The sequence below is a fragment of the Onychostruthus taczanowskii genome, unplaced genomic scaffold (assembly GCF_017590055.1).
Source record: "Onychostruthus taczanowskii isolate IOZ18803 unplaced genomic scaffold, ASM1759005v1 scaffold9, whole genome shotgun sequence".
Taxonomy (NCBI): domain Eukaryota; kingdom Metazoa; phylum Chordata; class Aves; order Passeriformes; family Passeridae; genus Onychostruthus; species Onychostruthus taczanowskii.
In genome coordinates this window covers 2,645,410-2,662,337 of record NW_024506993.1, presented here as the reverse complement: position 1 = coordinate 2,662,337, position 16,928 = coordinate 2,645,410, and the positions used below count along the sequence as shown (strand labels likewise).

The window sequence follows — 16,928 nt, the reverse complement described above, 5'->3', positions numbered from 1 at the left end:
TCCAGTTTGTTACTTCACCTATGAATAAATTTGCCAGGCCACAGCGCCGTGCTTTGGCTCTGGCGTGGTCCCAGCTCCCCTCTACCCCGGGTGGGTTTGGAGGGGAATCAGGGTGGGCTCTGTCCCTCTGCCAGGCCTTTCTTTGGCCATGAAGGCAGTGACAGTGACCAGAGGGTAATGTCCATGCCAGGGAGGTGATGATCATCCTTTTCCCAAGGCAAGGCTCACTTTCTGCAGGAATAATGCAATCCTGCCATTGTCCCTCTCCACTCAAGGGGAGCCCAGTTGGGCTGGAACGCTGTTTTAACCCCATTCCTCTTTGTGTTCAGTTTCCCAGCTTCCAACAATCACAGAGCAATCCCACACCCAGGTTGCCTACCCCTTTGATGAGGACTTCACCATTAAATGTGAAGCCAGAGGAAACCCGCAGCCCACGTGAGTACTGCTTGGAGAAGCAAGCAGAAGCTGAGTTTGCTTTTAACCTTTGCCAAACATTGTTTTGTCTGTCAGGAGCTGCTGCACAAAAACCTGCTCATCATCCTCAGCAGGGTTAAGGTTCATTTTTTTCATTCAGGCCACTCAGCTTTTGTTGCTCCATCACTTCCCCTCACCCTGTGAATAGGTATCAACACGGTTTTCCTTGCTGGGGGATGTTTCATTTCTCTGGCACGTGCCAAATTCACCCCCTGGTTTTAAAAAAATCTTGTCTGGGTTGTGCTGCAAAAGATGGGCTGTGTCATGGTAATCAGAGGGGCCCAGCTGTTCCTCTGCCTCTTCCACAGCAACCCTAAAAATCCCAAACACATAAACTGTGTATTCAAACACCAATTTGCATTTTATCAGATACCTTGTCTGTACCTAACATAAGCAGGGCCATGGTGATGGTATAGATAGACACAGAAGGAGTTATTCAAATAAATATCCAAAGATGAACTCTGTGCATTTTACACCAGTGTGGAAAAGAGAAAGATTTTTTAATGAAAATGTGATTAGCAAGAGTGTAATAATAACACAGTAAAAACTCCTCCTGAGCTTTCCCCACTGAATGGTGTTTGGGCTAAATTAATAACTGGTTTGAATAATTTTTTCTCTTTAATCCTTTGCTTCTTCTTTCTTTGCAATACAATTTAAACTTTAAAAGGCATTCTTTTATTTAGATCAAGATGATTTGGTAATTTTTAATTCAGCTCTGAATGGGGATTTGCAGCATGATAACAAATTCCCTTTGTTCCGCTGTTTGTCAGTGCATCAGTGAAAAGTTTCCTGGTACCCTTTTTTTTTTTTTTTTTTTTTGGTCACTGCGTCAGTGAAAAGTTTCCTGGTGTATTTAAATGATGTGGTAGTGCCTGTTAGGAGAGGGGATCCCATATGCCCTCCATCCTGGAGAAAGGATCCCATATTCCCTCCATCCTGGAGCAAGGATCCCATAATCCTTCCATCCTGGACCAAGGCAGTTTTACCAAGAACATTGAAGTGCCAAAACAATTTTGTTTTGTTGTTAATTATTTATTCTCTTAAAACCAAAAAAGAAAGGTACATCTGCCACTAAACTGATGTTTCTGCAATTTCCAGCTGTCTGATTTTGAATCAGTTTAGGCAAATTTCAATCCACGGAGAATTGCAAGTACAGGAAGAGCATTTATCAAAATCCCCCCCCAGCAGCATCACAGCTACAAATGGATCTATGGCAAGGAGAACCTCAATGGAATCACCTCAGGCTCTCCTGGGGCCAGCCCTCTGTAACTTTTCTTTTCTTTTTCAGCTTTAACTGGACTAAGGATGGAAAACCATTTGATTTATCATCTGACCCCAGGATAGTCACATCTAACAACTCTGGAACTTTTGTGATCCAAAACCGGGGAATCATCAACAATTTCCAAGGGAAATATCGCTGCTTTGCATCCAACGTGCTGGGAACTGCCATGTCAGAGGAAATTGAGCTGATTGTTCCAAGTAAGGGCTTTATTTTTGGTTTGAATTTGTAATTATTACTTTTATTATGAAGATGAGAGATGTCTTTCCTCAAAATAAATGGGAAAGAACTGCTCACTAAGGTGGCACAAGGCAAAACATGACTTGTTTGTTATTCAGTGAACATTCAAAGAAAAAAATGGTATTTTCTTATTTGAATAATTTAATTTAATTCCTGGTTTTGAGGACAGAAAACCAAATCTGGATGCAGGATTTCAGACCACTGAACTATCAACTCCCACAGGTTATTACTGCAAAATAGCAACGGATGCAAATGTTTGAAAACTCCAGGGGAAGTGATTTGATCAGCTGAGTTCATTAATCTGATGTCAGCAGCATTCAGGGTTTGGGATAAATACTGATGGGGAGAAGAAAAAAGCCCTGGAGCGGAATGGAAAACAAGCTTAAAAATAAAACAGGGAAAATTACTGATCCTAGAAATTTGTGCTTCTGCTGTTAGCATGGAGGAAGGGCAGAGAAGAAAATGAGGGATTAAGGACCAGGTTTGTAGAAGTGGAATGAAATTTATAGATAGAATCAAAGAATTATTAAGGTTGGCAAACAGCTCTTAAAATCAGAATCCAACCCTTAACCCAGCCCAGCCAGGTTCAGCATCCAACTGCGTCCCAAAGCTGAAACAGCTGGTTTGCACCAATCCATTTAATCACCTGTAGCTTGGAATATGAGCACGCATTTTGGTTCGAAATTCAGGATTTAAACAGATGAAATTAGAAGAGGAAAAGCAGAAGCAGAATCTTCCCAGAGGGAGTAGAAAGGACAAGAAACTCCCCCAGCTTCAGGATGGAACTGGGTGAGAACATGAAGCAGGTCTTACAATGCAGTTCAGTGGCAGAGATGGAGAAAAGCAGCAGTGCAGTGGATTTTTTTCAGATGAGATCCTGCATTTCCAAGCTCCTGCAGTATTTTGTTCTCAGCTATCTGACAGCTCCATGCTCAGGTGGAGTCCATGTGGCAGGGGATGCATCCACAGCCTCCTCAGCCCCACAGTGACAGGAGGTGGCTGCTTTTGTACAAAAACCGCTTTTGACAGATCAGTGCAGATGAAATGGGCTATGAGAAACATGAATAAACATTTTTGTCCTGTCTTCAGCATATGAAATAATCCTGAGAAGCATTCCAGGCATAGCCAGGGCTGGGAGAGTCGTGGTGCTGTGGGCACATTGAAACCAAGACATTGCAAGGGCTGAGAGGGTTCCTGGGAGGGAGCTCCTGAGGATGCCATGTAAATGTATTTTATGAGTGCTCCTCATGAAAAACACATTTTATTTTCCTTCCATCCAGCTTTATGGATTTCTTTTTCCTTGGGAAATCTATTTTATGTTGCAATGTGCCACAGTAATCCCTGATGCCAGAGCTTGGTGTTGGGTGAGGAGTTAGCAGGATTCAGGTGTTGCTCTGTGGTTTAGTCTCCACCACCTTGCAGCTGTTTTAGGGAAGAGCTTTCCAGAGCGGAGGAGAGTTGCAGGAAGCTTTAGGACAGTGAGTTGAGGTTTATTGAACTGTTGAGGTTTATTGAACTGTTGACAGGGTAGGATGGGCAGCTGATGGCAGCTGGAGTTCCAGGCAGAGACAGGAGAGTGATGCAGTTAAACTTCAGACAAAGCTTTTCACTTTGGAGTCTGGCCAGGGCAGTGGGGTTAATACAACTTCTCTTAAGCAAAATATCTCAAACTTATTACATTTGAGGGGAGTTAAAGTGCTCAGTGTCATGTTTGTACCTCCAGCAGCAGGATATTCTGATGTTCCATTGCTACTGAACTAAAAAAGATGGAAAACAAGGAGTTGATGTCTGTATTTGGGATTATTGAATCTGTATTCAGAGAGGAGATTTTTTTTTGCTTTTAATGAAGAACAGTCTAGAGTAGCTTAAGTCGATATTAAATATATTGGGAGTGGATGGCAACAAATGTATGGAGAGGTTATAAACATGGTCGTTATCAAAAGCAAGAGGAATTTGAGTGCTAATATATGCAAATTCCTAAACCCAGCAAAAAAATACGTAGTACAGATAATATATTAGAGGGATTTACCCAACTCACACATCTTTTGAAGCACATTAGAACTCTTCTGCCATCAGGTCTCTCATTTACTGGTGCAATGTAAAAGCTGCAAATGAAATCAGGATTCAGAGAGGAGTAGAAGGCACCTTTGATTTTCTAAAGTGCTCTACAACTGTGCCCCAGTGAAAGAGCTGCTGGTGCACAGATCTGCTGTAAATCAGAACCTGCCAGGGAGGGGCTGGGGATAAATCACCTCTATTCACCCCCAGGTTTTGGAGCACAGACTGGTACATGTGAGATCACTCCCTGCATTCATGATAATAATGCAGAGGTGGCAGAGCTGTGCCAGCTGTATTCAAGTCAGATGTAAAGCTCCTTGGCAGAGTCACCGTGCCAGGGGAGGGAAGAAAACCCCAGCCAGGCAGAGCAGGGCAGTTTCTTTCATAAATTACATTTCCACTGCAGAAGCAGAATACTGGGTCTGTAAGGCTGCTGCTGAAAAGGAGAACAAAAGAGTGTTTACTCACAGTAGTCATTCCAGGGAAGCAATAGAAATGTCAGCAGAAATGATCATTAAATCTCACCTACATAATGAAAATACCCCACCTCCCCTATGTAGGATGACATTAAGGAGAGGGGGAAGAATGGGCTCTGAGGATCTCGATGTGTTTGCAGCACTAACAAAGGCCAGATTGTTACAAGATACATTCAGCATGAAAATGAATTTAAATGGTGAGAACACAGACTTCAGCTCCCCTCCTCCAGCATTTCGGGAATCTGCTGCTTGAATTAGTGAGCAGGCCCAATGCCAGAGGAAGGAGAAGAAGTACAGTTTAAACTTCTTTAATTAACTGTGCTGTAAAAGACTCTTCACGGCAGACTGAGTCAAAATTTATGCTTGGTATTTCTAAAGCTGCTGCTCCAAAAGACCAGAGACCTGAGGATGGAAATATTGGCTGAATGTAAAATTATCCCGTGGCAGGCTGTGCTCTGATGTGATGTTAGTGCAAGAATTCCCAAAGAAACCAGACCTGAGTTAATATTCACTCAGGTGTGAATATCCTGAAATCAGTACAAGATACTGAGCTGATACTGAAGGAGGAGGTTTCAGTTTTGTGAGGGCTTTGGTGTAGCTTTTATGGAAGAGAAAACAAAAGAGAGAAATTCACTGAGACTTTGCAGGTGATGGGGATAAAATTTAACCCTCTTGCCTCCTAAGCCAGTGATCTTCCCCTGTGGCCACCTAAATCATTAGGCTGGCTCTGATTCTTGCCTGTGGCCATCATTTTGGAAAAGATAACAGAGATTTACACAGAAAAAAGCTGTCACTGATTCCATTCCACACCTTCAGGAGCAAGTGGACTCCCAGCCACGCTCTTCCTGACAGCCAGGCTTTGCTAACTTTTTCAATTTAAGGCAGCAATTAAAAAATCCATAAACAAGCAGGGTCGTATCTCATAAACAGTTCAAAGGCTGCAATGGAAATTACAGATTTAACTACTGCTCCTGCTCCATGGATCAGAATATCAATTGAGGCACGGAGATGAGCCCTGGAAACTTCCCAAGCTTCACTCAGTGCAGCTCAACATCAGGGACTTCAAGTCATGGTTCAGATTCTTTAAAATGTTGAGCTGTTTGCTGTACAAGATACAGATCTGTACGAAAAATCATAATTAGATACTAATTTAACTGTCTAAGGAGCTGGAAATTTCGAGGTTATAGAAAGTTCTTGACTATTTCTGCTTTGCCTCACTTTTACATTCTTTAAGGGTTTATTTGCAAGGAAAAATATGAGACTATCCATGATGGATCAGGCTAAATTCTCCTTTATCCCAGGATATCTTCAGTGGAATCTACAGAGAAGGTTATAAAACCAGACCTGAGTTACAGTGATGCTTTTCTACAATAATTTCACAATGTACTTGCTAATTGCTGATTTATCATCCTGAATTCACTCCCATTTTACACCTGATATTGGTAGAAACAAGACACAGGGATCTCAAGGACAAGTTACCTGGAGAAATGCTTTTCCTTTGCTCCATTTCTCAACACTTGACCCCAAAACATGTAAAATACCTGGTGGAATGGGCTCCATTCTCACATAAACTAGAATAAATTGCCATAATTGATACAGTTTTGGTGTGAAGTCACTGCCATCAGCAGTAGGACAAAAACTGAGCTGTAGGACAAAAACTGAGCTGTAGGACAAGGTGTCCTAAATGGATCCCTGGGTAAATCTGGAGCAACGTTGGGGACTGGAGTTCCCAGCTCTGCTTGATGTATTTCTGAATCTCTATTTCTGCTAAACTCAAATTTAGCCTTTCTATTGCATTGTACTGGTCTCTCTCCTGTTTGCTTTAGGTTGAGAAACTGCATTTTCTGAAGGGATAAGGAGAGACTCTGGCTCCTTTCTGGATTTTTTCCCAGCTCCCCCAAATTTGGTGCTTCAGCCTGGTCTCAAGCACAGCTCAGTCACTGAACTTTGAGTCACCCCAGGGATTAAACAGACCCTGGCTCCTTGCACAAATGACTGTGGCCACTGATAATCTTCTGTTTCCATGGTTCACACACTGTCAGAGCACTTCAGTTCTGGTTTTTGAGTGCAGCCTTGTCAGGAAAAAACCCTTGGTCAGCAAAGCCTTTCCCAGGAGTATTTGAAGAGGTATCACGGTGGGATTTTGGGACATTCTCCATAGCTGGAGTTGGGAGTGCAGGTTTCCATCTTCTCCGTGGCTGTTCCACTCACATCCCATGATTTGTGTGTGGTGAGAGCCCTCCTGGGGCTTTTTCAGAATCACTAAATCCCTCTGCTCTCCCCTGTGCTGTGGGGATGTGGGAAGCAGCACCCAGAGCTGTGCTGGATCCTCTGTCCCCTCTCATCACATCCCTGGGTGGGGATTCCATGGAATATTGATGGAGCAGTGGCAGTGCTGTCACTGCAGAGCCATCAGCTGGATTTTTCAGTGGCCATGTGCCGCACTGAGAACTCTGTACAATACCAAACCCTTCCATAGCACAATTTATTTTGTGTTTATTTTGTGGTTTTTATGCTGTGGAGTTAAACTCAGCTATGATACTTTCTGTGATTGGCCACAAATCCTGGAATATCCTCTAATTAGAACATAGGAGCCCTCCAAAAATATCCAAAATATTGCCTGCATAGACATCCTGAAGATTGATGAGCAAAAGGCAAAGTCTAATGTGACAGAAGCTTTTTATTTTGAATAAATCTGAATTCAGATGCAGGTATATTTTTCTAGACTTTGAGACCAGTGGGACCCCAGCAAAAAAATTATGTTTGTCAGAGGGTTTGGGTCAGGAATTTGTCATGAGTTTTCATTTCTTGCAAAGCTTCAAGGAGTAAACATTGAAATTTATCATTATGAGGATGAAAATCGAAGTTTTTCAATGCTTTTCATGGCGAACTAAGCAAAAAAAACCCCCAACCAAACAAAAAAAAACCCAAAAAAAACCAGCATGGAAGGATCTGTGGTGCAAGTTGGAGGTGGAGGACATTTGGGGTCAAATTGCTGCTTCCCCCAGTGAAGTCCAGCTGCCAACATCTGGGCCCCACACTGGAGATGAATTGCTGTGCTGCCAGCTAATGACACCAGGACTGTGACTTGTCACTGTCTCCTGGTGGGACTCACTAAATTTCTGTATAATTCTGTAATTACTGGCCACAGAAATTCACTGAGAAGCCCAGTGGTTATGGCACTCAGCTGGGATATCAGAAACCCAAATTTAGTTCTGCTAAATGAGGCAAAAAATGAGTTTGAACAAGGGGTTCCAGTGTCCTAAATAAGTGATCCCATATTAGTCCATTTGCTGATCTCATTGGTTTGGTCAGAAATCCCTTTATCCTTCTCTGATCCAGCTTATTTCAAGTTTTGTTGGGAGTGACGTGCTTTGGGGAATAAATAAGCTTTAGATCAAAAAATTGGCTTTTTCCTGCTGGAAAATATTCCACGTCTGCAGTCAGCAGATGTATTTCCCAGGGCTTGAAGAGTGCAGGTTACTGAAGGTACTGGATATGAATATGCAGCTCTTTTTTTTTCACCTGAAATTTCACCTACAGAGTGGGTGATGCTCATTAGCTGCATTTTGCCTCTCCTAAGAATTCCTAACCTATTAATAATCCTCCTGGAGATAAAATCTCTGCAGAGCCTGCATTCAGGCAGTCAGCGCTGGAGTGATTGCTTCTTTTCATGTTTACTAATCCTGAGATGTGTGAAGTGTCCTCAGAGTCCTGTCCCTGCCTTTCTCCCCCTCTCCCTTCCTCTGCCTCCTGCACTGGGATGTTGCAGGTTCCCTGCTGGACCACTGATGTGTCAAGATGTGGAGCTGCTCTCAGAGCTCCTTATTGTGACAGGGAGGTGATGCTGGCTGTGCCACTTTGACTGCACAGCCAGGACCTTCTCCATCCTTTGCTGTTTCATTTAATTTAATTAAGCTGCTCATTTTGCTGGTTGATGCTGGTCTGAAGTGAAACTTTGGCCAGTTTGAACTTGCCTGAAATGAAAGCAGGAGGCGATGTCAGCCCTGAAACTGCCTTAGCTCAGTTCCTTCAAGGGGTGGTTCCATCTTGCAGGCTGCTTTCTCTGGGATCATCTCCAAGCTGAGCCTCCTTTGGTCTGGGGTGGGCTCCAGCCCAGTTCTGCCTCCCGTTTTCCACATCAGCTCCAGAGGCATTTTGGGCATCCAAATTTGTCCAGGTGTGCCAGGCTTTGAAAAAAATGCTGGCATCAGGTGCTGTGGGTGGTGAAACATTGATCCATGAACCATTTAACCTGTGTTTAAACCCAGCTAGAGCAGCCCTGGTACAGCCCTGTGAGTTTTGTGCCAAGCCTATCCCTGCACCCCTGCAGGAATCCAGGCTGAGCTTCGGGGTCTGAGGAGGCTTCACACCAGCCTTCCTCTGATCCTGGAGATGGAGGAGAGCTGGGACAGCTCCAGGCACGAGCCTGGTGTCTGTCCTCACCTGAGGGACTGGTAGTGGGTCCTTAGGAACCATGTTTTATCCAAGGCTTCCCAGAATGTTCCACACTCCCAGGCTGGTTTCTGATCTCCTGGTGATGCCTTGTGCAGGCTGCCCTAGAGCAGAGGCTGGGCAGAGTTCCAGAATAAAGCAGGGATTTATTCAAAGGATCCCCTCCATGGATCCACCTTGGGCAGCACAAGAGCCCAGCCAGGGCTGCACCCAAGATGAACCCAAATGGTCCCAAAATGCACGAGCGCTCACGGGGTCTCTCCCTGGGATCAGCTCTGCTCCATGTGCACATTGCAGTTCAGTGTCAAATTCCAGCTCAGCCCCTGCACTCCCATCCTGCTTGTTTTTCTCTCTGCAGCCCACGGGGTTTGTGCTCTTGGGCTGAGATTTGGATCATTTGTCCTTGGTGCCCAGCTGGAGCAGGAATTATTTTGTCTCCCTGCTCTGTGCAGAGAGCTCACCATGCCCTGATGTGAAGCTCAGACCTGCACACTAAAGCAGCACAGAATGTGAAAAATAGAAAAAGCTAAACCTGAGGCATCACTGGGACCAGCTGGGGCCCCACCAGTGCACAGCCCTTCTTGCCAGGCTTGTCCTTAGGGACCCTTTGGCCTTGAGTGGTCCCTTCCAGACAGCACAAAGGAGCTAAAGAAAGTGTTTGAAAAGAATTGTGTTAAAGTAAAGCCAGAGAAAAGCACAGGACATCACAAACAAGTGTTAAACATCCCCATTCAGTGCCTGGCTTTGGATAGGATGCTCCAAGAACTTTGTGAATGAAAAGATTCCTATTGTGAGTGTCCCAGAATGCAGGGATTTCCTACTCTGAGTAAAACTCATCGTTGCTCTGTGCCTCCATGTAAATTAAAATCAGTATTGAAGGTAGAGAATGCAAAGGATGATGTAAAGGTAAATATTTTATTAAAACTGTGTAAAGGGGAAAGCAAAAGGCAAAATTTCAAAAGGTACCAATAACAGAGGAACTTCTTTGCTTTTTTGTACAGGTGTACCAAAATTCCCCAAAGAAAAAATTGAGCCTCTGGATGTGGAGCATGGAGATTCTGTGATCCTGCACTGCAATCCCCCAAAAGGCATCCCCCCTTTGCATATCTACTGGATGAATATTGGTGAGTAAATGCACAATTCATACAAGGGTCCTCAAAGCATTTGTCTTGCAGAGCAGCTTCATTGCAGATTCGTCATGGGCAGGAATTGTAATTGTGCAAGTGCTTGGGAAAAATATCTGGATACTGAAGAACAAAATTAAAAAATGGAGGGTGGAGATCTGGTTTGACATGACCCAAAGTTAAATTGTTGAGTGCATTGGCACAGCATCTCATTAAATATGAGATTTAATATTATAACTTCTAAACTCTTAGTTACTCCAGACAACCACACCCCTGCATTATAAACCCTTCACCATCTTGTCAGTGCAGTTTATCACTTAAGGGATATTCTCACCTACATCTATAGAAACGTAAGTTTATGATTTTTCTGCTTAATGTCTGCGTATTGTATTTTTACATCAATCCAAGCTTCTCTCAAGGCTGCAGATCAAACCCTTCAGTACCTTTGGAAGTTTCTGGTTTTCCACTTCAGTGTCTGTGGAAGTTTCTGGTTTTCCGATTCCCACACCACCTCACAATTACTTTTCCTTGCCAGATTTGCAGCACATCCCCCAGGATGAAAGGGTCTCCATGAGCCTGAAGGGAGATCTCTACTTTGCCAACGTGGAGGAGAGCGACAGCAGGAGTGACTACTGCTGCTTTGCAGCCTTCCCCAGGCTCAGGACCATCGTGCAGAAGATGCCGATGACGCTCAAGGTTTCCCGCTGTGAGTGTGGGGTTGAGCTCTTTCTTTGCTGCTTGTTTCTGAGCTCCCCAGGCAGCAGTGCATGCAGATGTGTGGCTCTCTCAACACAGGGCACCTTGCTGAGTTTATTTCCTGCATTGTTAACCTTGTTCTTGGGGCTAAATTTCACTGAGGAAAGCTTCTTGCTCTAGCCTGTGTTCTTGCTGACCCTCCCAAGACATCAGTTTCTCCTGTCCCATCTGGGTCACCAAGAACTAATGCCTTGGGATGGCTGCCTAGAACAGGGGCTAGTCAAAATTAAGAGAGTAAAATGGGTATTTATGGAAGGTCTTTGATAGGCACACCTTGGGCAGCCAAAAGCTTCCCAGAGAGTACACCCAAGATGGACAATGGTCATGAGTTTTGCAGACAATTATAAATTTGGTCCATTTACCTATCAAGGGTAATCCTCCAATTACAGCTTCAGGTAATGAAGTAATTTTCTCCAAGCCCCCCAAATTCACTGTTTACATTTCTCAGGGCCTGAGGCAGTGAGGTGTCCTTGATTGCCAGGCCTGGAGAGGAATTGTTGTGTCTGCCCAAAATGTGAAGACAGGATCTGACACTCTATATGGAGTTCAGAGTTATACACTAAAGCAGTACAGGGTTTGAGAAGTTCAAAAGCTAAAATCCTAAGGCATCACTGTCAGACCCCAATAGTGCCCTGTTCTTCCTCCTGCTGTCCCCACAGTGAAAACCAAGGATGCTTTAGGGAAATCTGCTGCTCTTGAGTCCAGCAGGTCCCCAGGAATGGGACTTCACTGGGTTTTGAGGACTTCCCTGGGCAGAACCTGGTTTGATCCAGCCTCAGCAGTGAGGTTGGAAGAATGATATTTTCCAGGTTTTTCCAGGCAGCCTGGAGCATCAAAAACACAAAAAGGTGTTTCCAGTTCCTTGATGAAATGATGTGTAGGGAATTTAAGATTTTAGTTGTTCATTGAAACCTCTGATCTTTCAGACCTACACAGCCCAGAAAGCCAATGAGAATTTTGTCTTCATGAATGAAACCCTCGTGTTTAATATGTGATTTTTGAGAGTTTTCTTGTTGGGATAAAAAGATAAAGGATTAATAGTGGCTTTTTGTGTTTAATGCTTGCTTAGACTGTCTCTTGGGATAATAATTGTGAGAAAAACATCAAGTTAAATGTTGCTCTCCATGGCTTTTCAGTTGGGTTCAGTCCCCCACACATGCACACAGAGATTAGAGAAAAACAAGATAGGTTTTGGCTGTTGGTAGCCCTGGAAGTGGCCCAAAAACCCACTTCAGTGTGTCCATCTTGTCATCAAAGCCACAGGACTTGGGCCAGGAAAAGATGAGAGGCATGAACTGAAAGGGTTCTGTAAACTCAGCTTGACATTGCCCACTCCACCCTGTGCCAAGTGCCTGGTGAGGGACTGCATTAAAAAGAAATAGAACAAAAATAAGCAATAAGAAACAAGAGAATGGGTGCATTTTATAACATTTCTCTTTGTGGATAGTTAGTGATTTTTATTACTGTAGATAGCAAGGATGAAATGCTGATTATATCACCCATGAAGTATTAATACAGAATAACACAAAAGCATTTTCATTGTATTTTCAAAACTCAGTTGCTCATCTGTTGCTTTCTTTTATATTTTTCATTCTTTCTTTCTTTTGGGGCAGAAATTGGGGGGTGGGGTGGGGCATGGTTTTATTTTGGTTGATTTATGGTTTCTTTTGATTCTGTCTCAACCCTGCATGTTTGTTTGGTTGTCATTTTTATTTATTTCAGTAAAGCATGCTAATGACTCAGGCTCACCTAACGCTGCTGTTACTAAGGGTGAGTTGAACATACCTGTTTTTAGCCTTTGAACTGAGACTCCACCAGCTGAGGTGAAATGGGAGCTGCTCAAAAACACAACACAAAAGTCTCTTGATTGTAATGGGGTGGATTTAAGCAGTCCAGGGAGCACAGTTGGCTCATCTTGTAGTTTCTGAGAGCAATCTGCAGGGCTTTTAATGAAAAAGGCAGGTTTATTTTTTCACTTGAGAAAGGAGCTTTGTAAGGGGGTGGAAGTGAGGACATTGATGTTCAGGGTTTCTCATGTTATCAGTTCAGAGCAGGAGCCAGAGCTGGATGCTCCAAATCTTTTTCTGGTGGTTAAGAGAACTCTGGGATGAGACAGCCGAGGTTTGACACGGTGAATTCATGTCCCAAGGGTCACCCTGGGGCTGCGTTGCTCCAGGATGAGCTCAGGGTGTGGATTTATGGAGTTTGGGTGCCCTGTGTCACCTCCATCTGCGTGGGAGGTGGCTCTGTCTCTGTGGTGCCCTGTGTGTCACCAGCATAGGTGACACCACAGCAAAGCCCTTCTCATCCTGTGCATTCCCATCTCCCACTGCTTTGCCTGCCCCTCTCTGTGGAGCAGATCCTGGAAATACCCTGCAGGCAGCAGGTGCCTATTCCTGCAATTGTCCTCCTGCTTCCTTTTAAATTTAGACTCTGTAGCTCTTGACTCTTCATTTCTTTGCTTAAAGGCCTTTTAAGAGTCTTTTTTTTTTTTTTTTTTTTTTTTTTTTTTGTCTAGTTTTAACCTCCTCTAGGAGTTTTTTTGCCAGACAAGTATTGAGGTTTCTGAAAAGGAGGTTATCCTGGAGTGTTTTGTGATGGATAACTCAGAGCACTCATCACTCCCCTGACTTTGCCCATGGAGCTGAGCCCTGGGAGCAGCACAGGCAGGGTTTTGCACTGTGGCTGCCCATCCAGAAGCAGTTTTTCCCTCCAAGAGATGTCTGAACTCGTGCTGGGAAGGGGTCTGGCTGCCTTTGGCAGCAGGAGGTGAAGGGCGGATGGGAAATGTGTGAGTGTGTCCAGAGGCACCAATGTGTCCTGCTGCACTCAGAGCAGGACTGCACTTGTGACACAGATCTGCAGAGATACAAAGCAAGGGGAAATTAAAATTAAAAACGAGAAAATGGTTCAGGGAGATCTATGTAGTCTTTTACCAAATCATCCATAACTGGCTATTTTTTTAAGAACTAGCACCATTTGGGGACTGATTCATTAGTGTGCTAATTGTTATGATAGTGATAACTGGGCAGCCACTGAACCCTGCATTTTTCATCCCAAAACCCTTGTTTGGCAGGCTGGAACAAATGGGCTGTTGGAATCAAATGCAGGTCAATCTTGTTTTATTATTTTTACAGTCCTCCTTACAAATTGTAACTCCATTACTGTAGATTTAATAATTGGAGCAGGAGGAATAATTCTGTGGCATGCTCAAGTCAGGAAAGGTGGGGTTTCACCTGAGGTTTAAAAGATGATGGATCCAGTGCAGAAGAAAAGTGCTAAGAAAGGAGGTGTGGGCCTAAAGATCAGGAATTGAGAAGATCAGACTGCCTGAGGAAGGGCCAGTGCTTGGAAAACTGGATACAAAACTATAGGAGAAGAGTTTTCCCAGCACTGCTGCCTGTTGATATCACTGTACCTCCCTTCTGGCTGTTATCAGGGCTCCTGGATTAGTCTCAGAGTAGATAAATAAAAAAGAAAGCACACAAATGGCTGTCAGAAACCTTCTGGCAGCAGTGATCTTTGTGGCATTATTGAAGAATATCTGAGATTTTGCACCTAACTTCTGTTTTGTTTTATCTTTCAGCAAATTTTATCAAGGAAAGGAAGCCCAAACTGCTGATCCCTCCTGAATCTGCTGGCAGTAGCTCATCAGTCACTGTCATCAAGGGAGGTGTCCTGCTCCTCGAGTGTATTGCTGAAGGGCTGTGAGTAATGGAAATGCTGCACAAACTTAATCACCTTTGGAGGGAGAAATGAGCAAAGAAAAAGGGATATTACAAATTATGCAACGGTTTTAAATGCAACTCCTGTGCAGAGCTTTCTGTACCTGTAAAACAGCACGGAGTGCAGGCATCAGTAGTGTGTTAGTTATTGCTGTAGCTTGTAAACAAGTAATTAAAACCATGGTGTGGTAAGTATGGATTTTTTTTTTTTAATTTTATTTTTCTATTTTAAAAACTGAATTTTTTTCAGTAGTGCTATTTTTGAGATGTCGAGAAACAAAATAATATCAGCATCAGCTTCAGTGCTTTTGTTCACAACCTGTAATGGATTTTTTTCTGGTTTTGCCAGTTCAGTTTTGCTTCAGTGCTCAAAATTTAAGATTTTCCAGGTGTAAGGTCTCAGTTTTTTAAAACAAAGTTCTTGAGTGATGTTATACAAGACAAACTTTAAGGAATGGTTGGGCCACTGAGGGAAAAACATCAATCTCAGTTACAGCAGGAGGGGCTGGCTCAGGTGTGAATGTGACCCTGGCTGTTTTCTGTGTGCATTCCCCAGCACCCAGAATTTCCACAAGGGATGTTCATTCCTTGGTGTCCTCACAAATGACAGGATATTGAGGAACAAATCCATGGCTATGTAGGAGTACAGTGAACCAGTATCAGCTGTATTAGTTTGATCCTGATCAGTCCAACAGCAAAGAGCAAACCTCTAAACCTTGGACAGTTCCAGGGATCCAGGGGCAGCCACAGCTGCTCTGGGCACCCTGTGCCAGGGCCTCCTCACCCTCACAGGGAAGAGTTTTTTTCCTAAAAAACCTTCTAAATCCCCTCTAAACCTTCTCTCAGTTTGAAGCCATTCCCCCTTGTCCTGTCACTCCAAGCTCTTTTAAATAATCTCTCTCCACCTTGCTGACTCCCTCCAGGCTGTGAAAGGATTAATACCAGGGAAGAGTTAAAATAGTTGCTTTATGATGGGAAGTCATAAAGGACAATTTTTGTGGGAAATTAATTTGTAGAGAAGTCTTAAAGCTTGACAAAAAGTTCATCTACTATGTATTTGTGTCCAAATTTTGAGATAAGAAATGCTGATTTAAAAATATTATAGAATAATACAGATGTTGAGAGAGAAGTGGAGCTAGAAGGTGATTTTGTATAAAAGACAAAATAATTTTGAGAAACACAACTATGAAAGATGTAGTAGGACCTACGAAGGGTAGTTTTAGATGATTAGCTTTAAAACATTTATAACATAATGTGCTGAAAACAAGCTAAGAAACACTTATAATGTATTACTTAATCTGACAAATTTTGTCCTTGTAAATAACACAGGACAAAATGAGGGTAAGTAAGGAAAGGGACTGGGAAATAAATGTTGAGTTCCACCTTGACAGGGAGCTGGGATTCCCTTCTCAGGGCTGTTGCTGCTGCTCCAGCTCACTCAGCCACTCGCCCTGCTGTGCTCTTCCAGGGTCCCAGTTTGTCCCCCGTGCCTGTCACTGCAAAAGTCGAGCTGCCACCAGAGAAACACAGAATCTGTGCACCCACTAAATCCCCAAGGAAAGCAGAGCCCCCTCTGGTTTGGCTGGGACAGAGCTTTGTGTAGAGCAGAGCTTTAAATCACCGACCCCTCGTGCTGGACGTGGAGCTGCAGGCTCTGCTTCCCACCAAGATAATTCCCATTAAAGTCTCTGCGATTATATTCCCTCCATAAAATTCCAAAGTCAGGATATTTATCTGTCTGCACATGTTTAGGGCACTTTGTTTTTCCATATGGGCTTGAAAGGGCATTGCTGGTGGAAGCTGGCAAGGAGTTGAGTTGGCATTCCTGAAAGGAGGTGAATTACTTGTCTCTGTTGGATTCACTCCAGGTATCTGCAGTGAGTTTTGCTTCCCTGTTGCAACATTTCCTTGTCTAATTCACTCCCCATGAAGTGAATCTGCCAGCCAACAAACCTCCCCAAAGCCACAACTCTGATTTTAGAGAGTTTTCAAGGGGTTTTAATAAGGAAATCACATTGGGAATACTCAAATATGAATTTTGATGTGCAAGCATGAATATCAGATACAGGAAGAGAAAGCCAGAAAAGTATTTCTGTCCCTTTGGAAAAAGGTAAAAGGAAAGAATATTTTTGTTTTACTCTAAATTTTCCAGGAAATTCTTAAGAAAATGAATCTTTTTAACCAAGAGATTTTTTTTAAGCAGTCACTTTTGAAAGAACACAAAGTACTTCTTTGTCTTATCACCAAGCACACCTTTTCATTGAAATCCTTCAAAAAAATGCAATTTTAAGAATAAAATGTTATTTTTCTTTGCTAAAATTCCCATTTTCAGCAGAAAAAC

General features: G+C 43.3%; 1 protein-coding gene across 1 annotated transcript in view; it reads left to right on the top strand.

Moving 5' to 3' along the window:
• Positions 1 to 16,928, top strand: part of CHL1 (cell adhesion molecule L1 like) — a 125,434-nt gene that overhangs the window by 72,547 nt on the left and 35,959 nt on the right. Inside the window, exons 5-10 of the mRNA XM_041425969.1 lie at positions 330 to 435; positions 1,763 to 1,953; positions 9,984 to 10,106; positions 10,642 to 10,812; positions 12,585 to 12,632; positions 14,449 to 14,569. Of these exons, the coding sequence (XP_041281903.1) occupies positions 330 to 435; positions 1,763 to 1,953; positions 9,984 to 10,106; positions 10,642 to 10,812; positions 12,585 to 12,632; positions 14,449 to 14,569 (760 nt within the window). The remainder of the gene's footprint in view (positions 1 to 329; positions 436 to 1,762; positions 1,954 to 9,983; positions 10,107 to 10,641; positions 10,813 to 12,584; positions 12,633 to 14,448; positions 14,570 to 16,928) is intronic.